This window comes from Pyricularia grisea (genome assembly GCF_004355905.1).
Source record: "Pyricularia grisea strain NI907 chromosome Unknown Pyricularia_grisea_NI907_Scaffold_2, whole genome shotgun sequence".
NCBI classification, from domain to species: domain Eukaryota; kingdom Fungi; phylum Ascomycota; class Sordariomycetes; order Magnaporthales; family Pyriculariaceae; genus Pyricularia; species Pyricularia grisea.
Genome location: NW_022156717.1, coordinates 8,096,774 through 8,121,329, shown reverse-complemented (window position 1 = coordinate 8,121,329; position 24,556 = coordinate 8,096,774). Strand labels below are relative to the sequence as shown.

Here is a 24,556-nt window from a genome sequence, read left to right as displayed (position 1 = left end):
GAAATTGGAAAACTTGAATTTATTTTATTTAAGCAGTATTTATAAAGTTAAAACTTTACTATCCAATAAGTTGACCGCACCTTTTAAATAATTAAACTCGTTTTTTTAACATTTATATAGAGAATTCCAAGTTAGTAACCGGAAATATTTAACTGGACATTAAAACAGGTGAAAATCATTTATTAATAATAGTATTCCATGCCGTAAAAAAGCGGTTTTAAAATATTATACTTTTATTATTATTTAAATTTTAACATTTATTTATTTATTTCGATTTTTGTTTATAATTTTCGATATAGGTTTTAATATTATTTAGCAGTTATCTTTTAAATTTACAAATAAGAAATCGGTGGCTGTTATAATTACTTTACGCGGTGGGTGTTAATTATATTACACGTCTTAGACGTTTAATCTAGTTTTAAGGGTGTGGCGTATAAATTATTGGTTAATACCCATGAACATATAATTTCTTCTCCTTTTTAATCGGATGTTTATCAAAATTACAAATTTTTAAGATTGTTAAATTTGCCTCCTCTGCTCCGGCCTTTATAATAATTGTTAATCTTTTCCTGATTTCACCGTTTCTTTTAAAAGAGATTACCCCGTATATTTGTAAATAAGTTTCAAAAGCCTGCAAGATAACTTTGTTATATTTTTTAAATTATTGCTTCCGAAGTTTTATATTTATTTTCAGAAAATTTAAATAAAATATTTTTTTTTTCAAATTATTTTAACTCGTTTAAATTACGGATTATTTTGTTATTTATGTCGGTTTAAATACGGTTATAATTTATTTTGGGTATTTTAATATTTTATTTTATATAAAATTTAAGTTTTTAATATTAAATGTTTTGGTATTCGGTGTTTAAATTCCAAATATATTAAATAAACGGTTTAAAATATTTTATCCGCTTTATTTATAAATATTTTTAAAATCTATAATCGTTGTAAACGGTGTATTTGGGTTTATTATATTTTTACAAACCTTTTATTAAAGTTTTAACTTTTTTTAAGTTGTATAATTTAAACAGGTAATAAAAGTAATTTGTTTTAAAATTTAAGATGTGTTAACGTTTATTAATATTAATTATAAGTAGGAGTTTAATGTTAGCTTTAATACGGCGTATTTAATAGTTAAAGTTACAAGTATTAAAAATATATTGTAATTTGGGTGTATATATTATATTGTTTAGAAAAGTTCTGTTTTGTTTTTTATATACCCTCTAATATATTAATGGGCGTCGGTGCGCAAAAAAAGAATTTTCCGACGCCGCAAATAAATTTCCGATAAACAATTTTATATGGGTTGTATAAAAACACCCTTATTTGCTAATAAGCCATTTTTTAATAGGTGCGTAAGCGGTAATTCGGTGAAATTCCGCACCCAATATATAGTAATTAACTAGCAAGTATAAAGCAAGTATTAAAACAAATATAATGTATTTTAATTTGTTTAACTTTCATTGTGCAAGTTTTTATTAAGTTGTAAAATAATAGATATTTTAAAAACCCTATCTCGGCATTATATAATTGCGGACAGTTTACAAAAAGGGATTTATTATGTGCAAAACAAAGCATATAACCAATAATGCTATTATTAAATAAATAAAAAGGGAAATTAAATACTTAAGAAACATATTCACAATATAAAACATTACACGTATTTAATACTACAATTATCGTTTGTACCCAGATACTTGTTTTGAAATATTCCAGCTTAAAAAGGCCCAAGGGATTAAAGATTATTATATTTAATTCTTTTTAAAAGTTAATATAAAACATTTTATGCGAAGGACGCTCGAGTTTTTTCACCTGTTAATTATAAAAACATAAGTAAAATATGAAAAAGAATTATTTTTATGAAAAAAACATGGTACTTATTTAAAATGGCATGCATTAAATGCTAAAGTTCTTATTTTAAACGTTTTAACGTTCGTTCAAACGACTCATATATACCCTAATTTAAAACCATGACTAAAACTTCTTAACTTAAATAGCTTTAAAATTTGGTAATATATTAGTTAATTTGCGCAAAAGAATCTAGGTTTAATCCCGTATTAGGTAATATTATCCTGCGGGCGGCCGATAAAAACGGCGGTATTTTAAAAGGTATATAAGGCGAAATATAACCAAAAATATAATGTATTTTACCTAAATTAGTAAAGGGAATAACACTTCCAAATTTAAAATTAATAAACACTAATATTTACCTGGTTTAAATATATTAATCGGAAATAATACTCAGTAAAAAGGGTGTTTTTAATATTATATAAAATGCACCAATGGGAGTAAATTATAATAAAAAATAAATAATATTTAAAACAAATAATATTTTAAATAAAAAGGCATATTGTAAAAATTACATTTGGCTAATATTAATATATATTTAAAATGAAAAAGACTAGCTTTAAAACTAATATTTTATTATATTGGAGTAATTGGAACGTTAAAATGTAATTAGTATAAAGTTTTATGACATAAATTTATATAATATATTTTAATTTTTATAATTGGAATATATAAACGTTTACGGCGTTATAATGAAATATATTAATAAACGAGCCATTAAAAAATAAAATGAATAATATACCGGTTTATTTATATAAAATGGGATAAATAATAAACACGTAATCGCCGTAATAGATATAATAAAAACGTATAATAAATGAATAAGACGTATTTCAAATAATATTACGTTTATTAAGACTTAAAATATGTTACTTTTACGTCCAAAATACGATATTAAAATAATAGATCCGAAAATGAAATTAATATAACCCAATTACTAAATTAAAAATTTAAAATTATAAAAAGTTTAAAAAAATAAAAAACATTTTAATTCAAAATATTATCTATACGATAGCGCGAGGTAAATTATAAATATTTCGGAAATTTTCACCAATTATTAAAAGAAATTTTATCAAATTTAAAAAACTATTAATAAATACGCAGGTAATTTTTATTAAACAAAAACAATAATAATGCGGGGGTATACGTTAATTATAAAAAATTGTAATATATTTCCATAATATTTTTTATAAATTTTTCTAATTTGCAAAATAATCTTTCGGCCTTTTTTTTAAAATATATCTTAATTTTATTTAATGATATTAATTCAAAAAATGCAATTTTATATTTTAAATATTTTAATTAATTTGGTGATTTAATTTTATACGAGCTTATTATACATTTTTTATATATAAGCTTATATTTAAAATTATAATTTGGTTTATTTTTTAATAACTTTTATATTATTTTATTATGTTAATTTTTAATTCCGGCAAACTATGGGTTTCCCGCTATAATTTTGGGGAATTTTAACGAAAGCTCTTCTACGGCTAATTTAAAATTATTAGAAACTGAGTGAATTATATTACTAGTCTAATACTGCAGGTAATTTAATATATATATTAATTTATCTTTGTAAAGCCTATCCTTATTATTGTGTTAATTATTATTTACAATAAAATATATTGTTTATCCTTTTTAACGGCGTTTTAGCGCGGGGCGATGCATTAATGTAGCAGACTTACCCTGTAGGGTAGGGGGCTAAATAATCGTATTTTGAAATCATTTTGTAATACGGTGATTAAAAAGAACTTTCGCAAGTAAGAATTATTTTTTACAATAATGGGTGAATAAATTATATCCGACAATAATAGCTAACTAATAGTAGCAGTTATAATATTTTTATTATTAATATAAAAGCTTTTGGTAAATAGCTGTATTATATGAGGCGAAAATTCATACCAGGGAATTAATGCATTAACAAACATATTCCTATTATATCCACTAATAAAATTTAATTAAAACCCAATATTTTGGAAGTTTATTATAAAATATATTTTTAAACAACCGATTATTAGGCTATAAAATCTTGCTCGTTTACATTTTTATTAATCCAACCATATATTATAAAGTTAAATATATTTGAAAAACATTAGTATTTATAAATATCAGCCTATTATTTAAATGTCCACGTAATGTATTATGGTATATATATTAGGTTTAACAATTTTCGTAGCGCAATAACATTTCTTCCTAATTTATATATTTGCTTAGTTAGTAATAGCGGTTTTAAAAACCATTTACCAATGCTTTTATCAAGTTACGTAGCTTTTGCATGTTTGGCTTATTTTTTATTTATATTAAAGATTAAGTTCTCCCGTTCGTTGATTAATCGACGTGGTTTTAAATTTATTCTGCTTTTACATTATAAAAACCCGCCGTTCGGAAATATTGTATAAAATACCGTCGGCGGTGCGGCTATAACTATTAAAAACACATTATTATTATTCCCCGTATTGTTGGCAGAGGTTAGTAGGTTTTAAATTTAAAATTTTCAGAATAATAATATTTCCAAGCATAATAATTATTTCCTTGGAATTATTTATAATCCAATAAAAATTTGTCAAAGTTTCTGCTACGTGTTTTGAAATTATTTGGTTTTATACGTAATTTACCCACTCGTATATTTGTTTATAAATAAACACCGGCTATTTATGTATATTAGTCGCAAATGTACGCACCCCTTTTAAATTCGTAAATAATTATTTATTAAATAAGAGGATAAAATAAAGTAATAAACAATATTGTAATTTCCCAATATTATAAACGAATATCTTATTTGCGCCTTTCCCGGCGTGAGCGAAAATATTATAATATTTAATATAATAAAACCCCTTTTTATTTTATACACGGTTAATTTATTATTAATAACCCAACATAATAAAGAAATTTAAAAAAGGGTTTATATTACAATGGTTTTTTATTGTATTTTAACCCGTTTATTTCTAAACCGTTTTTATAGTTTATTGCCTTTTCTTTCCTAATTTACGTCCTGACATATTACTATAAATAATGCGTTTAATTCTAACGATTATCTAATATATAAAATATTATCAGTATAAATTCAAAAAATATTGGTCAATTCTTTTTTAATTTGGCGGATTATACCGTTATTATTCTTGTAAAAATTAACGTTTTAATTTATGTTATTATTCTCACGCCCGTTTTTACGTTTACATGTTTTATTCGAACCTTTTTATTTAATGGCAAACAGTCAACCTTTACGCCTACCGTTACCGCCGCTATTACCGTTATTGCCCAGTATTTATTATCTTTACTTTTATTATTATTACAGCCGGTATCCATAAAAATGAAAAACAATTTCCGTTGCCCGTAAAGGTAAAAGTAATACCGCGTCCATTATTTTTACAAATTAAAAAGCCGCCGTTTCCGCCGCCCGTAAAGGTATAAAAAGATTTATCACGCCCGTTGGTCGAATTACTTAAATTAAATTTGAATATACGTATATTTTGTTTTTTTTTTGTTTCATTTGATTATTTAAAATTAATAATTTTATATATAGCACGTTTTCGTGCCGTCGCTTTTTGCTCCCGCCCATTTGCCGGCGTAATCCGATTAAAACTTGACTTGGAATATTTACGTTTTATTTTCGCAGGTAAATAAAATCTCAGTAATTTCGCGGTTTACCGCAAAAGGATTCCTTTTCTAGACGGTATTGTAAATATATTTTGGGGTATTTTTATAAACGAATTCCCGCCTTTGCCCGCCCCCTGTCCGTTTTTGGCGGTTATTGGTAAAAATAATAAAATTTAAAATTGTAAAATCCATTATTTTTTTATTTAATACTAATGTATGTTTTGAATAATTACCAAATAATGCACCGTCGCTAACAGGATATTACAAACTTGGAAAATGGAAGAAAATGGTGGTGCGGCCGTTACGGTCATATCGGCCGAAAAAAAGCCAAATGGGCCATTTTACGGTTTTAAAAATTCCATTCTAATTTATTAGCTGTTTTTACGCATTTCTTTCAAGTGTTTAAAAATCGTTATTTTTATCGTTATTTTTCCAGTTTCCTTTTAAGGGTAAACATTAATTCGTACGTTATACACTGTTTATATTATTCGTTATACTGTAATCTTTCCTCGTATCTTTTTATCAAACGCGTTATAATTATTTCTTAAAGCGTATACGTAATTAATTCGTCAAGATTATTATTTCCAACGCCTTATTCGGATGTTTTTTCAATACTAACGTTTGTCAAGTTATTTAATCTCTTAATTTATTCAGTCTTTTGGATTTTACCGCCCTTTTTATAATTATTTAATAAATATTAAATCGATTATTTATTTTGTTTTATAATGGTTCCAAATTATATTTAATAATTATGTAACAATTTGGAATTGGTATGACTTACCAGATTTAAAGGCGGTAATTTATTACGTTTATAAATTGTTTGCAATGTTTGGACTAATTTAAAGTTTATAAATAACCCGTTAAATACTTTATACATTCTGCTAATTAGAACGTTACACGTTACGCCTTATATTTTTTATTATAACCCAGTGTATAATATTACCTTATATTTTAAAACTATCCACGGTTTTATAATTAATTTCGTTGCCGTATAAAATTGAATAATTTATTGTTAAATCCAATTTGTTTTAATTGGCAAATAATGCAGCCATTTATACGTATAATCTAATTATGTTTATGAATAAAAAATATAATTAAACCTGTTTATTTAATTTTTAATTTGTGATTATAACCGCTTATCAAAAGTTTCGATTTTAATATTTAACGGATTAACCGCCCACGCGGCCATTTAAAAAGCAAATATAGTTTTAAATTGGTAAATAATATATACATATATATATATATATTTAGCCCGTTAAACTACGTAATATTTATTTATAATCGGATTATTGCAGATCTATTAATTCGAGGCGACTTACATGTTTTTTTATCGTATAATTACGTTGCTGTTTTATAACCTCATTTTACAAACGGTAAAACTTTAAACGTTTTTTCAGCAATATCTTTTGCGGTTTAATTAATCACCCTACATTATTAAAATTGTTTTTTTTCGCACGTATTAAACTTGAAAATTTCCAATTTTGACGGATTATTTATTTATGGGCTAATGAGCCCGAACGGGCCGCTTTTTATAATTAAAAAACAAATATTATATAATTAAATTTCTTCTTATATTAACGTTAGCAAATATTAACCCAAGATAATTTCAATTATGTTAAACAGTATAATAGTTTATTAATTTTGAATTTCGTTCTAAAAAAGTATATGTACATTAATTCCTTTATAATCCGTACCAATGCGTTTTTTATAATTTGGTTTTTACACTGGGTATAAATTTGGTTAATACTCTTCATTATAAAAACGTAGTTTGTTTACGTTATTATACTCGGGACAATTATTAAAATTAAATCTTGGTTCCATTATATAATTATTAATACTTAGTTTAATAAAATTTATTTTCATTACTTTTATATTTTTAAATAATAAAAAGTAAATTCTCGTATGGATAATTTGTTGTGGTTTTAATGTTTCGCATTATTATAACATTAAATATTCGGCCGTGTGCGTTATTTTCGCCTACCGGTTTGAATATATTTCCGGTTAGTAAAATATTTATTCCCCTTACGTTTAATTATTTATCAAAACATTTCGCGTTATTTTCTTCCGGTTTTATATTCATTAATTAATATGCGGAATCAAGCCTTTTTTGGTTAATAAATTCGTTTTATCGTAATGCAGCCTTGGTCCTTTATTCCCCCTTCCGCTGGTACTTCTTTCTGATTAATTATAACGCAAATTATGAAAAAAGACTTAATTGGATTTTCCTGTTTTGTAGCGGATGTTGCCCGCATTGGCTCGATAAAAGGTTTTAGGCGGTTTTAAAACCGATTTAAATTGCCCTTTTTACCGGGATTGGGGTTTTTAAAGGAAATAAAATCGGGTTAATTATTTTTAATATTTGTAACATGACTTAAAGTGCGTATTTATATAATTAAAATCCCCGTTAGATATTATTACTCGTACGTTCTTTTGAATAATGAAAATGATTTTAAATAGCCCATTTTATTACCTTGTTTACGGTATATTGGCATTGTGTTATTTAAGAATAACGTGCGCGGTAATTTATCCCCTATATTAAGCCCGTTTTTAGCAATTAATGCGTTTTTTAATTTCCTTTTTGCAACAATTTTATGTCAATTAATTATAGTTTTAATTACCGCTTTTATGCGTTTTAATCAGGCGGGCGTTAACAGTAAATATATAATTACTTTTGGCCATATTCCGAAAATTAATAATATTGGTATTACGCCGTTAAATTCGGCGGTATTATTAACCATTTTTACCACCGTTTAAAAAGCAATTTTCTACGAATACCTTTTTCCATATATAATCGGTATAATTTCAAACGCCCTCCTTTGAACATATTAACACGTTTGGATTTATTAATAGCCCTTTAGGCTTTTATTGGAATTTAATGATAAATAATACCCAAAAACGTATTTTTGCGTAGAATTTAATTGCACAGAAATTAAATTTCAAATCGAACGTTAATACGTTTAAAAGCCTTGAATAAATGTCTATTTAACATTATTTATATTTTCTTCACTGATATATCGTTTACAAATTACGCTAATCAAAATAAAATGCTTAGATTAATTATATATAATACCCGCCAGTTATTTAAATGTATAACATTAATGATAATTTCGTAAGTAAAATCGATTTCTTTTTAAAGTAAATTTAAATTTTTGCGGTCTTTTACCTTTTTTTGGTAAAAAGGGCACATTTTATCCATTCTTTCAATTATAATGAAATTTGCGTTTTCGCCTAAGTTATTATAAATGTTAACATTTGTTAATGAAGAAAATGCCCGAACCGTTTGTAAATATGCCGTAATGTCTTTCTGTTAAAAACGCTTTCGCAATTTTAAAATCGGTAAAAAAGGTAACTTTTTACGCGGTATCGATTAAATAAAACTAAAGATGTTTTTTCATTCCTTTTACACATATTTATTTTCTGCTACCGCAAATAACTTCGTCCCGAATATTATTATAACAAATTTGCAATTTACCCATAATTATTAACTATATTAAAAACCGTGTATTGGGTTTTACTATATAAAATATAATTACTTTTATAAATCTTAGAATATTTACCGTTTTAACGAGATCGCCACCTCATTCTGGCCAAAACGAATACGTGTTTTCCGACGCGTTATTAGTACATATGTAAATTTATTTTATAAGGTTATAAGGTTATAAAGTTTTAAAGTCCTGTAATCAAATATTTGGTTATACTAATCATTGGTGAGACGTTTTTCTATTTTATATTAATTAATATAAATATGTAATTATGGCTTAAGCCCGGTATTTTTTAATTTCTTATAGCGGTTAATTTATATTAAAACAATACCTTTACGAATAATTTTATACCTTGTATTCTTTTATAATTTCAATGGACTTTACGCTTGTAAATTTTATTAAATAATTTTTAAATCATTTTAAACTATTATTAAACAAACGTTTGTTAAATCCCTTTATAGTTTGTAAAAGCATCTTATAATTTCGTGTATTTAGGCCGTAATCTTTTACTCGCGTTTTTAACGGTTTTTTAACGCGTTATATTTTTTAAAAATATTTCCTTGATTTATAATTTGTTATTTATAAATATCCTAATTTTCCTTTTTCTTTGTTTTATTTTGGGTTTTTATTCTTTAATTCCGTTTGAAGTTTTAAACGTTCTTATTTATAATATAACGCTCTTTCATTTGAAATTATTATTTTGTATATTTAATTTACCAAATATTGGCCGTTAATTTGTGGTTTATTTTTGTCAACCATTAACCGTGTAATTAATTGCAAAACCTTTCGTAAGATTTCTTCTTCGTATTTATAAACATTTGTATTAATTTTGGTGTTTTTTATATATCATTTATTATATTATAAACGACCTAATATTTAAATTAATAATTTATTTTTTTTATTCTTTAACACCATTAGAATTTATTAAAAAAACTTTTCAACCTATTTTCTGCCTTTATTTACGTTTTCGGGTTTATTTCTCTACTAAATAAAACATAAATAAATTTTAATTTAAACATCACCATTAGCGGATAAAATAAGTATCGAACCTTTTATATAAACGTAAGTATATATGTTTAAAAAAATTCTTTTTATCCAAATATATATAAAAGTAATCGTTATTTCTTCTTAGAAATTATAAAAATACGGAGTATATTTACTAATTTCGATTTAAGTTATTTGGCAAACATTTATAAGGTTAAATATAATTATAATTAAAAAATTATATAAATTTATTAAATAATTATATTTTCTTTCCAAATTTGTATAAAACCTTTCAACGTGGTAAACGCAAACCCTATTATATAATTATACTTTATACCATGGTAAAACGGTTGTTTGTTTGGAAAACTTTGTAAGTAATTAATTATTTTTTTAATCGTTTACCCGTTTCTTTAAATCTCTTTTTTTATAATCTTCGTTATATAGGTTTATACCATTAAAGGGTTATTTTCTGGAAACGGTAAATCGGTGGCGGGTAAAATTATATTATAAGGTGAGTAATAATTATAAATATGGGTCGGACATTTTAAAATTTATTTTCGGCGTGGAAAATACGAGCTTTAAATTGGTAAATATTAAAATTCGAGTTTTTGTTTTCTTAGATTAAAAGTTTATCTGGGTTACGATTTTGCGTAATTACCGTTTACGGTTTTTCTTTTCAATTTCCATAATATTTATTAATTCTCGGCTTATTTTACCGTATTTGCGGCCTGGTATTATAATTTTATAATTTTGTAAATAATCTTTTAAAACGCGTGTAAAACTTTTGTAAAATTTATTTAAGTCCTTTTTTTTCCAATTTTGAAATTTCTTAATATAATATTCTAATAACCGGTTCCCTGTTTTGGGTATTGTAAACTTTCTAAAACTACAAATTATTTTAATAATTTATATGTTTTTTTACGTAATTATCACCTAATTAAAATATTTAAATAAATTTATTAAACCTATTTTTAATTTTTATTTATTAATTATTTTATAATTATTGGGGCGGATCCCCAATCTTTAAAATATACGATTTAAAAATTGGTTTCGTTAAAACTTTCAAATATATCCGGTATTGTAAATAATAAAGGCGGTATTTTTGGATTTATCGTATTAACATTCGCTACATTGCCGCTTTTCGCTTATAATAACGGTTCGAAATAAGAATTCGGCTAACGGTATAATTTAAATGGTTAAAACTCCAAAAGGTTTGAAGTATATCGACTTAAACGGTATTTTTAAAAGCTTACGTATTATTAATCCAAAAATTTTAAACGCGTTAATATACGATATTTATAACTCTTATAATATTATTAATATTAATCGCAACTCCAATTTTAATTAAGGGAATTAACAATTTAAAAACCTTTATTTAACTTGTATATATTATTTATATTAATAATATTAATAAATGTCAATAGGAATAAAATAATCGCTGCAATCGGTAAAAAATTATAAAATAAATCAAACAGTATCTTTATAATAATTTTTTGTTTACAACTATTTACAATCCAATAAAAACTTATTAAAATTTCTATTACGAGCTTTAAAACTATATGGTTTTACACTTAATTTACCCACTCGCATGTTTGCCTATAAACAAACATGTACTCCGTTTATATTTTCACCGTACGGTTTTTTATATTATTTGGCTATTTTAACTTTTTAATTTATTAAGTTCGCGCTATGGGCTTTTATTTTATTTTCGCTTCGTAATATATAAATAATTATTTGTTCTTTTATTAACATGGGTATTTTACGTACGCTTCTGGGTGCTTCCTTATTTTTATTTATAGGTCCTGTACAATTTTAATTATAAATACTGATATTTAAGTTTATTAATCTCATATATACCCATCATATAATATGGTTTATAAATAAACTTAACTAATATTGCGAACATGTCCGTATTATTAAAGCTTGGCTAATAATAACACTTTATAAGGCTTTTATTATCAAATGTGAAAATAAGCGTTATTTCCTTTTAATATCAGGTTTTAATTATATAATTAGGTTATATTTAAACAATATATATCTTGTATATTTACATTATTAATTATTATCATGGGAAATATTCATGGTAATTTTATATATGAAAATACACCTTTATAAGTAGTTCCGAAATATTCGGCGGAAAAAATATATACATATTTTTAAAGCTGTTATAATTAATAATCACGATGCAATAATTTGGGTTACCCCGTATTTGTACGGGCCGTTGGTTGTTTCAACGTTATAAACGTTTAAAATAATATTTTTATATGTTTGGAATTAATTTTTATAACGCCGCTCGCCTTTTCCGTTAATAATGGGTTAGTGATTTAAAAGCGATAGGTTTATTCCAAAAACTCCATAGCGGAAACTTTCTAACTCCGTAAACTCAGGCAATTTGGCGTTTTATTAGTGTAAATTAATTGGTTATTGTATTAACGTAAATATTCAGTTTTTTATTATCAAATTTCGAATTTTTTTGGGTCTTGTAAGTTTTATTTTGTGCTCGCTTCAATGCTATCACAAATAATATACTTATCCCGCTTAATAAAACGTCCATTTTATTATTTTGTACCGGTTAAACTACAATTAATTATAATTAATAATATTTTACTTTCGTGGGTTTTCAGGCCAAAAATAGGTTTATATGCAAATAAGGGTTTTTTTTTAAAAACCCATATAAAATAATTTATCGGGAAATCACCTCCGGCACCGGAACCCTTTGGCGTGCGGACCCCCATTTCGAGGTTGGAGGATATATAAGGAAAATAAAGCAAAGTTTTCCCCAACCAATATAAATATCTACTTTAAACTTTTGTGTATTTTAACCCTGTATTTACAGGGTTTACCCACCATTTTTACAGCGCTTTTAACATTGGTTATTAACCACGCCGCACCTAGGGTTAATCCATAAACCCCTATTAGCATCACCATTATTAACAATTGATATTATTGTATTAATAATATATTAAAACGGTCACAAAATATTTAGGCTTATAATATAAAATAAAGTAATTATACAAGTTAATACGCATTATTATTGTATAAATAAATATTAAGCGCGTTAAATAATTTACAAATAAATGAAAATTAAGAAAATAACATAAATAACAAATCATTTAAAATAAGTATATTCACATTATATAAAGGGCGTAATAACCCGCTAATAATTATAAAAATTATTTAAAATTATTAACCTCGATAACCAATTTATAATAAAAATTACTTCACTAATTGTTTAAACTCTCTAACCGGCGTTGTAAAAATTAACGGATTGTAAAAAGTAGTTTTTAAATACACTAATTATCCGCCGTATTTTTTTTTTCAAAATTGGCTTCGTAATTATAAGAATATCCTTTGGCAGTCGGAGGTGAATTTATAAATAAATAATAACTCCTTTTTCTAATATATATTAAGTATAGCACCTGTGCAAAAACATTGCAACCCAACAGGGTTAACCCCCCACCTTGGTAGTTGCAATAAAATTGCACACTTACTATAATAGGTTAACGATCTTACTAATTATTAATACCTGATTTGAATTAGTATTAAAATTAAAAATTATAGGTAGGGAAATGTTCCGGATTCACAAAGGAGGATATTTATATATAGTTAAATTACGTGCCTCCTTTTATATTCTCCCGTGTTATATAATATGTTGAACTGGGACAAATATATAATATAAAGTGCGTAATAGCCCGTTAATAATAAATAAGTTTATTTTATTTACGAATAAACGACCTTAATAAAGATTTTTATAAAAAATAATTTTCGAACTAAAACAATTATATTTTAATTTGCAGTCCTCTAGTAATTTGAATTTTCACTGTAAAATTCCTTCCCTACCTACCATACAACTTTCACATTTTTCACCCCCACCTTTTTATTTCAGCTATAATATAGTAGTAATAACTTTGTTTATACATTTACCGGACACACGGCCGTTTCGTCACTTATTAAAATAATAAAACGTTGAAATCTTCACTTTTATTTGTAATTTTTCAATGCTTAGCATTTAAACGGGTTATTTACTACCTTAATTTATTCGAAATAACAATCAAAACTCACCAATGGCAAATGGTCGTCTATAATACGCCTTGTGAACGAAACAAATACACTTTCACTTGCATAATTAATAGGAAGCTTATTTTCTTTTCGGACTCTTTAATTTACTACCTGTAGACTCTGTATGGCTTGACCCAGTACCCACGTGCTAATTTTAACGAGACGCGTCAAACGCGAAGGTGGGTGGGTCTGTTCCCAAAAACTTAAACGCCATGCGACTGTCCGCCCTTACACACATCACGAGGTACGGCACGTGCGACCCTCTTTGATAGCTTCAGTGTCTCGTTTTTCATCTATGCGCACCCCCATACTTGTCGGTGGTTGTTCGCCTACATTAAAACGTCCTTTACCGGACGTAAGAGCATGAGCCTCAAAGCAGAAAGATGAGTGGACTTGCAATGCAGTCTACACAGTTTGGTATGGGCGCAGGCGCTGGTTCTGGAGCAGGCGCCGGGCCGGGACTGGCACCTGTGACATCGGGCGCGCCCGGCCTCGGTATCGAAGCGCTCTATAACAATCCAATGTTTGCGGGAGGGCTGGGGCTCGCTAGCCTAGGTGCAGCGGCAGCAGTTGCGCGCCGTGGGGTCATTAGGGGCGCCCAGCTGTTGCGAAAAAATCTGCTCGTCAACGTCGAGATCAGCAGACGCGACCCGTCGTATCCCTGGGTTTTGGCATGGCTGTCACAGCCCAGGCCCGCCCATGGCTTTCTCATTTCGAAACTCACCCGCATTCGGGATCTTTCAGTCGCTACTGCCACTGAATCGTCCAGAACGGATCCGCTTGGCGCCAGCGACGATGCAACAAGGGCCAGCTTCTTCTTGCAGCCCGGCTACGGGAGGCACATTATCCGCCACTCAGACGGTACTTATATTGCAGTGAATCGCGAAAAGCAGTCCACCGCCAATCACCAGACTGGAGAACCGCACGAGACCGTCACCCTGACTACGCTTTGGTCACATCGCCACGTTTTCGAGCACGTCTTCTCGGAGGCTCATGCCCTAGCCAAGAGCGCACAGGCGGGCAAGACGCCAGTCTACAGCATCCAAGGCATGTCCTGGGCACAGCTGGGCCTCCCACGCCGGAAGAGACCACTCGCGTCAGTGGTGTTTGACAAGGGGCTCAAGGAGGCCATCGTGGCAGACGTTCAAGACTTTCTCTCCCGGCACCAGTGGTACGCCGACCGTGGCATTCCGTACCGCCGCACATATTTGCTACATGGCCCGCCCGGAAGTGGCAAGTCTTCCTTTATACACGCGCTCGCTGGCGAACTGGACTACAACCTGGCAATCGTCAACCTGGTCGAGAGAGGTCTCACTGATGACAAGCTGGCAAACATGCTCATGAGACTACCGCCACGCTCGATCCTGCTGCTCGAGGACGTTGATGTCGCTTTCGGAAATCGACAGGAGATGTCACCGGATGGGTACAGCGGGGCCACAGTGACGTACTCTGGCCTCCTCAATGTTTTAGACGGCATGGCGGCTGGCGAAGATCGCATTGCATTTTTGACAACCAACCACGTCGAACGACTTGATCCAGCCCTTATCCGACCTGGCAGAGTCGATGTCAAAGTTCGCGTGGGCGAGGCCACACCTGAACAAGCGGCCGAGCTTTGGTCCAGGTTCTATGGTGATGTTGACACATCAGGCAGCGGCCGGGAAAGATTCATCGCCAAACTCTACAAACTCGGCTTCTTCGACGAGCCAGCTGAGGGTAGAACGACTCTACGTATCAGCGCTGCTGCGATACAAGGGCTCTTCCTAACCAACAAGGAGGACATGGAAGGAGCTATATCCAATATGGAGGCACATCTGATTCCCGGACACTCTCATCATGGCTCGGAGCCACACAAAGGGACGGCGCAGTAAGGAGCTCCTGATTGTCCGCCGTTGTGACCACCACATGTAAAGCATCACGATTGTATTATCAGATCAAATTTCTATGTAAGATAGAGGAAGCATCGGCCATAAATATATAATAATTTGAAGTGAGCTTATCGTCGTGATGTGAGAAGAAAGAAGAGGAATTCGATTAATTACTGTATGTCATATATCATACACATTTCGGCCCAAATTCAACAACGATGGACTGTCTTGCCTCGAGTAATTGGTACAGTGTAGTGTAGTAGGTCGTTATTGCAAACAAATGCGGAAGCAGGGTTAGGGTTGGCGTAAGACTTCACTCACCGCCTGGAAATACTGCCAAAGAAAACCGCCTTTTTTTCCCCAAAAGCTTCCTTCCCCACGTCGACAGTGCGTGCATCCGCAAGGTTAGGTAGATAGCAAGCCTCTAGCATCAACAACATATGCTTGATTTGCCGTGACAGGACTTGAGTCGCGATCCAAACAAGATGCTCAGACAAATGTGAGCCATCTATTTTGCTCATCTTATTATTGTTGTTGGGATTTGGTCAACTGACAGCCGTGCTAGCAAACCGCGCAATGCCCGATCCAAGCGCATCTTGGAAAAGAAGGCGCCAAAAGCCATTGAGAACCCCAAATCGGCCCTGTTCCTCCGGGGCACGAGCTGCAGCCAAGTTGTCCAAGATGCCATTACCGACATCTTCTCCATGCGGCAAACACTTGCGAAGAAGTATGTTGTCGAGCCAAGCCTGTCTTTCTATACGCGTTGGAGATGGCGCGGTTGCGCCTCTCTAGGTACGAGCAATTACCATAAAGGGTAGATACTGATGATAATGACTATCTGCAGATTCACCAAGAAGAACCCAATGTAAGCGGTCTGTTGTGAACCAATTGTTCATCCCCCACGTCCAACTGACCAAACGTGCAGACACCCGTTCGAGGACCCAAGCTCGCTCGAGTTCTTCTCTGAAAAGTGCGACACCAGTCTCGTCGTCTTCGGCTCGAGCAGTAAAAAGCGACCGCACACCCTCACCTTAGTGCGTATGTTCAACCATAAGGTGCTTGACATGCTAGAACTTCACCTTGATGCCGACTCGTACCGGCGCACGGCGCAGTTCAAGACATCCAAGTTCACCATTGGCCTGCGGCCTCTGATGGTGTTTGCGGGAGCTCAATTTGAGAGCACGGTCCAAAACGAGTATACTGCTGCCAAGAGCCTCCTTCTTGACCTGTTCCGTGGCGACAGCAGCTCAGATAAGATAGACGTCGAGGGCCTGCGGTACGTCATCGTGGTCACCGCCGAGGACAGCCCTGCGACTGCTGGGTCTGGAGATGGATCTAAGCCAGCACTCCATCTGCGAGTTTACATGATCAAGACAAAGAGGAGCGGCGAGAAGCTTCCAAGGGTGGAATTGGAGGAGATAGGTCCACGCATGGACTTTCGCCTGGGTAGGCTGCGCGAAGCCGATGAGAGCATGCTTAAAGAGGCCATGAAGAGACCAAAAACAAGTGAAGAAAGGACAAAGAAGAACATATCGACCGATTCTATGGGAGACAAGATGGGCCGTATCCACCTCGGAAAGCAGGACCTTGGTGACCTGCAAACGAGGAAGATGAAGGGTCTCAAGCGGGACCGCAAGGATGCCAACCATGAGGCGTCACCGTCCCAGCCGGCTGGTGATCATAAGAACAAGAAACCTAAAACAGCATAGTGTATTTCCAATAACCTCTACTTCACCTTTGATCAAGAGGAACGTATTTACCCGTTGTACATGATAGTTGATGTATATATGTTTGTTGACCCCTACACATGTATCGTATCGTTGGCTTTATTATCCCTGCAGGTGCCATAGTCAAATGTAAAGTCAAATGAAAAAGAAATTACCAAGAGCAAATAGCTCGTACCCCACAATGCATTACTCCAGAAACTCCCGCCCAGGCGCCTCTGCCTGGGAACCCCAAACCACGTGAAAAACATCGCCGCCGAGAAGGAAGGGAGGGAGGGACCTTGAAGCAGCGGAAATAGTGGTATACCTCATCGGACAGTTCCAGCTGCCAAGGATACAAAAAAAAAGGAAAAAAAAAAAAGAACGATGTGACCAGTCGACATGAAGAAAAAAACCAGAGTATAAATACAAAGAAACAAGGGACCAAAACCATCATCAAACTCCTGGAGCTAGCAAGGTGTAACGACCAACACCGAAGAGGATAGACGAAACCTCGAAAGCTCATGTGGGCATAGTAGTGCCTAAGCAACTCGCAGCAAAAGAATTTCAAGAGCTGCTCCGGGCAGGCTCCGGGGCGGGGAAGCTCTGTATGCCAGAGATCATCTCTGTCAACATCTCGATATGGGATACAAAATTCGGAGCATCATTGCGAAGCTCCGTCTCATCACTTGTGAGCCACGAAGAACCCCAAAGCTCTGGCGGAATATACCCCGGATTTGCCCTATCGTCGTGCAAGGCTACCCGGACTGACCATTCGAGATGAGGCCACCACTCCCGCTCTATCTCGGGTCCAAAATAATCCGAGTTAAAGAGCGAAACGATGCCTAAAACCTCGCGCCTCGCCATACCGCGGAGCCACCAAGTCGAATCATGGCACTTCAGCAGCGCAAAAAAGCTGGCGAGGATGGCCAGGGCACGTGGCCGGCGCTCCTCGAGCAGTTCGACAAAGCGCCGGGAGACCGTGGCAGGGAAAGCCAGGGGCGAGCCCTTGTGAGGTATCTTGTGAGCCCAATTCAGGACAGCGACGGCATGTTCATAGGCCTGCTTCGTGGACTGTCGCGTACTGCTCGTGGTTAGGCTTCCCATACCACTAGATGCTTGGGGATGCGCGTTTGTGCTGCTGCCGTCCGAGCCCAAAGAGGCAGACGCGGTAAACATTGCTGCTGCTGCTGCGGCGGCGGCAGTTGCATTCGTGCCATTTGCTTCCCAAGATGGACTAGGAGGTACCTGGCCGGGTTCGTCGTACGGCAGCATATCGAGTTCCTGCTCTAGACCGTCCAGCAGATGGCCGAAATGAGTGCAATGGTTGCTAGCGAAGTCCAGTTGTAAAACGGGTTGGGAATTAATGATAGGTATCACGACACTGCTATGCCTAAGCCATTGCCAAGAGGCTGCGGTAAGAGCTTTGACACCCTGGAAGGCATGGAACCACGACAGTGGAAGGCTGTAGCCGCCAACGGGAGCTATCCGGTTCTTGAGTATAGTCCCATCACCTGGTTGAGGAGCAACCACAGACTCATCCTTGGTGAAGACACGAGTGGCAGTAGACTGTATAGCGATCAAGGTGGCAGTCAAGAAAAGAGCCTCGGCATTCGTAGCATTGATACCCCTGGTGAGTATATTGCTGTACTCACGAAGAGATGAGGCCATGTAGGCGTGGGATGCGCGGACTATTTCTTGGTCATGTGGGTAGATACTCCGTAGATGAAGGGCTGAGATGGCCAAGATGCTGTCGGCAAGATGTTGCGAGTTCGCCCCAAATGCTATTTGTGGCACCAGGTCGCGCCATACTTCCTCAGTGGTAGGTGCCGTGACAATGATTGTTTTGCTGGTTATGGCTGTGTAGTGGTGCATGAGCCGCAGCTCAAGGATCTTGTTTGCTGGTGGTGTGGTTTGCGACAGGACCAGTGCGCCGGGGTTCCGGTACAGAGGATTGACGGTTGAAGACGTAGACGGTGATGTCCTGGTGGACCCGGGAGAAGTCAAGCCGCCGCCGATGCGTACGGCTCCTGGGTGTTCGAAATCGCAGTCGACGCCATGTTTGGTGCAATTGCCACACCGCGGATGGACTTCGTCACACTGTACAGAGGAGCAGCCCAGACAAGCAGGCCAGCCGCGCGTTAGCACATGGATCGGGAGAAGGATGGATTAATTAGGCGTGTGGTCATGCCTGCGAAATAAAAGATACAGCTTGCTTGCTTACCTTGATCTTGCGGCTCTTGCAGCGTCTACAGCCGTCTCGGCTCTTCTTGTGTGAGCGTCGCGGCGGCATCGCAGGATCATAAGGGGGTTTGTGTGTCCAGTATTGGCATGATAGCGGACTCGGAGGAAGGCTGACTGGCCGGCCGAGTGAGTGAGGGGCAAACGGGTTAAAGGCGTTAAATGTGGTTTAAAAAAAGAACACCAGGAATTGTGTGGTTCCTTAATCGCTCGCCGGTCGGGATCTAGTGTTGACAGGATTCATCTCGTTTTCTGTTTGTTGCGTGGACTCGACTCCTCCTCACCTCGATTTGATTCTGTCGCCTGCCTACCTAGGTAGGTACCTTGCCCAAACTAAGGTAAGGTACCCAGCTCAGGCAATTAATTAGCTTGGGTAAGGTACCTAAGGTACCTTAGTTACATGGCCTAGATGGTCTGGTCTGGTCTGTTACCCACCGGCCACATGAAGGGTAGGTACCTTACCTACCTACCTTACCTACCTGGTAGGCACCTACCTCACTGAATGGACTTCCCGGTCACCTTACCAAGCCCCCCCGCCGTGCCTGACTGAGGCTTGAAATGTAGCACATGCCATGCGCTGTGGCCAAGTGCTAGGGTGTTTGTCGTGGGTCTACCCCCAGGACCCCTGTCATTACCAGCGGGGTTCGATTATCGTTTCTGATTCGTCCGAGGCCGGACGATAACCATAAGTTTAGCAATGTCATAAACTCAACTCAAGTCCCAAAAAGTCCTTTGAAATTGAACGTTCCTATAATCGGGCACGGACATCTGACCAGACCCGACCGATCAGCACAAAAGGCGGAAGGAAATTTGACAACAGAAATCAGAAATTTTACCTATAGGTACGGACTAAGTATCGACGAGTGCTGGACGTGTGACTATTTTAGGCACGGTCCCTGCGTCATATAGAACAGTCTCAAGTACCTACCTACTTGGGTAAACCGATCCTGGAGAGTCGAGGGCAAAGCAGATTGATTTACCAGATGGCAACTATGCATGCAGTCATTTCAAGGAGGACTTTTAATAATGAGGAGACAGGCAAAAAAAAAAAAAAAAAAAAAAAAAAAAAAAAAAAAAAAAAAAAAAAAAAAAAAAAAAAAAAAAAAAAAAAAAGAGGCTAAGATGGCAACTCTTGAATATCTATATTGACAAGGTACATGTAAATAGTACAGGGGGAAAGTTTGATATAGTACACCAAGAAAAAAAAGGAAAGAAGACAAAAAGAAACCAAATAAAACCCAGATGATGTGGACATGATATTTGATATCTATCTCCCCTCTTTTTCTTTCTTTCTATCCAAGACGTCTTGGCTTCTTACTCCTGGTACCTCCAAACTTGAGCCTCGTTGAGTCGGCGACACTAACAATCTTGGGGCGGAACAGTCTCCCTTCGTTGCCCATGAGAACTTTGGTCACAGCCTCTCGCCCGGCACCAAATCCTCGCAATATAACCTCGAGTTTGTTGATCTTGTTGTGTAACCCCTTTTCCTGCAGCTTGTCAATAACCAAAGCCCCAAGCTGATAAGCCGAGTCGTAATGTTTGCGGCCGGACTTCTTGAAACCGAGGTTCCCGGTAGACAGAGACACTATGGCGTCGCGATTCGGGTCCGTCACAGTGACATGCGTGTTGTGTTTATGGCTGTATATATGGAAGTGATATGGCTCTTCACTGTCTAACATCTTGCCCTTGGATTTGTCGGCTTCCTCGCTAACGGCTTGCCTGTGAGCACTCAGAGCTTGTGCGCCAATTTTGGGCGTGCTTTCGGCTGCCACTTTGGATAAGCTTTCTGCCATCTTGGAGAGAATTGAGGCGCCGGAGCCTGGACTCCGTTTAGGATCGGACGTCGCCTGGCCTTCGAGACTGGCCGACTCCGAGGCCGGCACTTGGCCGTTCTCGCTGGCAAAGCCTCTCCTCCATTGGGGCAAAAGCGTGTTATGTTTCTGAGCGAGGATCGAACGAGTGATAGTCCTCGTTGGGAGTCGGGACGCCAGACTTCTTTGCATCTTGGCCAAGGTTTCGAAAGCAGGACACGCTTTAAAGACTTGTCAGTAAGGATTGCATCTACCTAGGAGGGCTACGTGTGAGGATATCAGCTAAACTCACCGTAGGCTGCGGCAATACTCGATGTGCCGGATTGCTCCGGTGTTCGGAAGCAGCAGCGAAATACCTGCTCTCCTTTAGTTTTCTATGCGTCGGAGATAACTGGAGACTGTTTTTTGTTGTTCCCGACGCTGTCAACAAACGAAATCAATCCAAGTCCACGACCGATCAAAATTTCTACTCAGTGTGGAACGTCACGCAAAGGAACGCGATGGAGGCCCTGCCAGGCACCCCTTGCACTTTAGTGGGCCCTAGGGGAGCTCCATACTCGGTTTCAATTGGCTAACCAAAGCAAAAAAAATATGCCGGGGTCGGGCCTGGCCTGGTTAATTCTGTGCAGCTCGTCGCTCATAAGCTCTGCTGGTTCTTTTTTTTTTCTTCTTCTGGTTATTGGCCCCAGGCTTTTCAAGGGGGATAAAAAAAAAACACAACCCGCCTTGACTTCTCTGGCGAAGGTCAAGAAATATCCTCACAGCCCACGCCCTGTGTCGCGCTTGGGATTTCGCTTTGGAAAAGACGCGATGGCTGCCAATACGAGGGCACTTTCGCGCAGTACCCTTCGCAGGGTATCTGCACCCTCCCTCTCATCATACAAAACCTCACCGTTGCCAGCCAGGTTATACTCGTCGAGCACTGCCAGGAAACACATTTCATCCTCTCGTCTCTCTTTGTTGTCATCTCCCTCTGTTTTGTCTTGTGACACTACTTCAATACCTTGTAGACTTCCTGCCATTCAACAGCAACTCCGAAGTTTCCATCCGACCCTCTCTGCGCTCCAACAATCACAAACTTCCGCGAAAGAATCAGAGACGCCGTCAAAGGAAAAAAGCTCGACAGATTCTGACCCAAAAGAAGATGTAAAGAACGGTGAAAGCGAGAAAGACAAGGGTCAAGAGAAGGATGGTGCCGAGGAAGGAGAGGAAAATGGTGAAAAGAAGAAGCAGAAGCAGAAGGAGGATCTGCCACCTCCACCCACCCATGGCGACAAGACGCCCTGGCAAGTTTTCATGGAGACCATGCAGACCGAGTTCAAACAGTCCAAGGAGTGGAATGAGTCTACCAAAGCTATCGCTGCCTCCGCGCAACACATGGCCGAGAGTGAGTCGGTTCGACGCGCGCGTCAGGCTTACGAGGCAACCTCGGGCGTCGTTTCCAACACGGCCGGGACAGTTATAAAGGGCACAGCCAGTGCTATCGGCAAGGGAGCATCGTGGACTTGGGAGACGCCCGTCATGAAGGGCGTTCGCAAGGCTGCCAACGTCACCGGTGGAGCACTAGACGAGGCCACAAAGCCGATACGGGAGACCGAGGCTTACAAAAACGTCAAGGATGTTATAGATGATGGCAGCAGCTCCAGGTATGGTGGGTGGGTGGACAAGGAGGAGCGGAGGCGTCGGAGGGAGGCTCGGCTGAAGAAGAATCCAGCAGAAGCCGGCCCGGTCATGCAGGAGGACCCTGAGTAAGTTTACAACACAAGTGACAGGTGCTCGCAATCACTGCGAGACCAAGTTTTTACATTGCTAACTGTTTTCTTGTTTCGCCTGCCCGTTAGAGCCGGTACAAACGTCACACTACACAAGGACGCGGCATGGAAGGAGGCATGGCGGGACTTCCGTGACTCCAACAAGTTCGTCCAGGGAGTCTTTGGCATGAAAGAGGTCTACCAGGAGTCGGAAAACCCTTTGATTTCTACTGCCAGGAGCATCACCGACCGTGTCGCCGGTTTCTTCGCAGAGAACGAGACGGCCATGGTGATCAAAAAATTGCGCCAGATGGATCCCGCATTTCAACTAGAGCCCTTCCTGAACGACCTCAGAGAGTACATACTGCCCGAAGTGCTCGATGCCTACGTCAAGGGCGACGTTGAGACGCTCAAGCTGTGGCTTTCAGAAGCGCAATTTTCTGTTTATGAGGCACTCACCAAGCAGTATCTCCAGATGGGAATGAAATCAGACGGGAAAATCGTCGATATCCGCGGCGTGGATATCCTCAAGGCCCGACTACTGGAACCTGGCGACATTCCTGTCTTCATCATCACATGCAGGACACAGGAGGTCCACGTGTATCGTAATGCCAAGTCGGGCGAGCTGGCCGCAGGCATGGAGGACCGTGTTCAGCTTGTCACTTATGCCATTGGTATCACTCGCATGCCTGAAGATGTCAACAACCCAGAGACTAGAGGGTGGCGCCTGATTGAGATGCAGAAGAGCGCCCGCGACTACATTTAAATGAGGTCTTGCTCGTTTTCTGCATCTTGGGGCCCTTGCGTCTCGAGAGATTAATGCGGTCCTTCTTTTTCGGTCACGGTCCCCAAGCCTAGCGGAATTTGATCCGAGGGCATTTGCCAAAGATACGACAGGCAACTAACTTCTGGGTGGCTATCTATCGCCAGAGACAACTGCACAGAAGCCTGCAATCGCCCGTGGAGCATCTTCCATCAACTTGTACTAATTTACCACTGCACCGGCAGTAACGACTAAATTACACTGTATACAATATGCACATATTCATTTCTCGGCTACAGTTTCTTATTATTTTGTCGGAGTTTCAAGGCGGTTGGGTTGTATACTAAGTGTGTGAGAGAAAAGGGGAGCGTTACCACCATAGATATGACGGGCGTGAGGAGGGTGACTCTTTGTTACCAGAAAAAAACAAAAAATCACCACTCTTGGCCCAA

General features: G+C 36.4%; 5 protein-coding genes across 5 annotated transcripts; 3 read left to right on the top strand and 2 right to left on the bottom strand.

The window, feature by feature from the left end:
• Positions 1-14,353: 14,353 nt before the first annotated feature.
• Positions 14,354-15,838, top strand: PgNI_05018 (uncharacterized protein; the record flags this gene model as incomplete). The annotated part of the gene is made up of 1 exon (XM_031125059.1): positions 14,354-15,838. One exon carries the CDS (start codon positions 14,354-14,356, stop codon positions 15,836-15,838), a length of 1,485 nt encoding a protein of 494 aa, XP_030985160.1.
• A 392-nt stretch (positions 15,839-16,230) lies between these two features.
• Positions 16,231-17,959, top strand: PgNI_05017 (uncharacterized protein). The gene is made up of 4 exons (XM_031125058.1): positions 16,231-16,334; positions 16,392-16,562; positions 16,680-16,700; positions 16,761-17,959. Exons 1-4 carry the CDS (start codon positions 16,321-16,323, stop codon positions 17,542-17,544), a joined length of 990 nt encoding a protein of 329 aa, XP_030985163.1. The 5' UTR covers positions 16,231-16,320; the 3' UTR covers positions 17,545-17,959.
• Positions 17,960-18,105: 146 nt separating this feature from the next.
• Positions 18,106-20,074, bottom strand: PgNI_05016 (uncharacterized protein; the record flags this gene model as incomplete). The annotated part of the gene is made up of 2 exons (XM_031125057.1): positions 19,763-20,074; positions 18,106-19,638 (listed from the first exon to the last, which is right to left on the bottom strand). The coding sequence occupies exons 1-2, from the start codon at positions 19,829-19,831 to the stop codon at positions 18,106-18,108; spliced, it is 1,602 nt and encodes a 533-aa protein (XP_030984818.1). The 5' UTR covers positions 19,832-20,074.
• A 997-nt stretch (positions 20,075-21,071) lies between these two features.
• On the bottom strand, positions 21,072-21,782 carry PgNI_05015 (uncharacterized protein; the record flags this gene model as incomplete). The annotated part of the gene is made up of 1 exon (XM_031125056.1): positions 21,072-21,782. The coding sequence occupies one exon, from the start codon at positions 21,780-21,782 to the stop codon at positions 21,072-21,074; it is 711 nt and encodes a 236-aa protein (XP_030984819.1).
• Positions 21,783-22,400: 618 nt separating this feature from the next.
• Positions 22,401-24,107, top strand: PgNI_05014 (uncharacterized protein; the record flags this gene model as incomplete). Its single annotated transcript, XM_031125055.1, has 3 exons — positions 22,401-22,495; positions 22,601-23,338; positions 23,432-24,107. The coding sequence occupies 3 exons, from the start codon at positions 22,401-22,403 to the stop codon at positions 24,105-24,107; spliced, it is 1,509 nt and encodes a 502-aa protein (XP_030984820.1).
• Between the last annotated feature and the right edge of the window lie 449 nt (positions 24,108-24,556).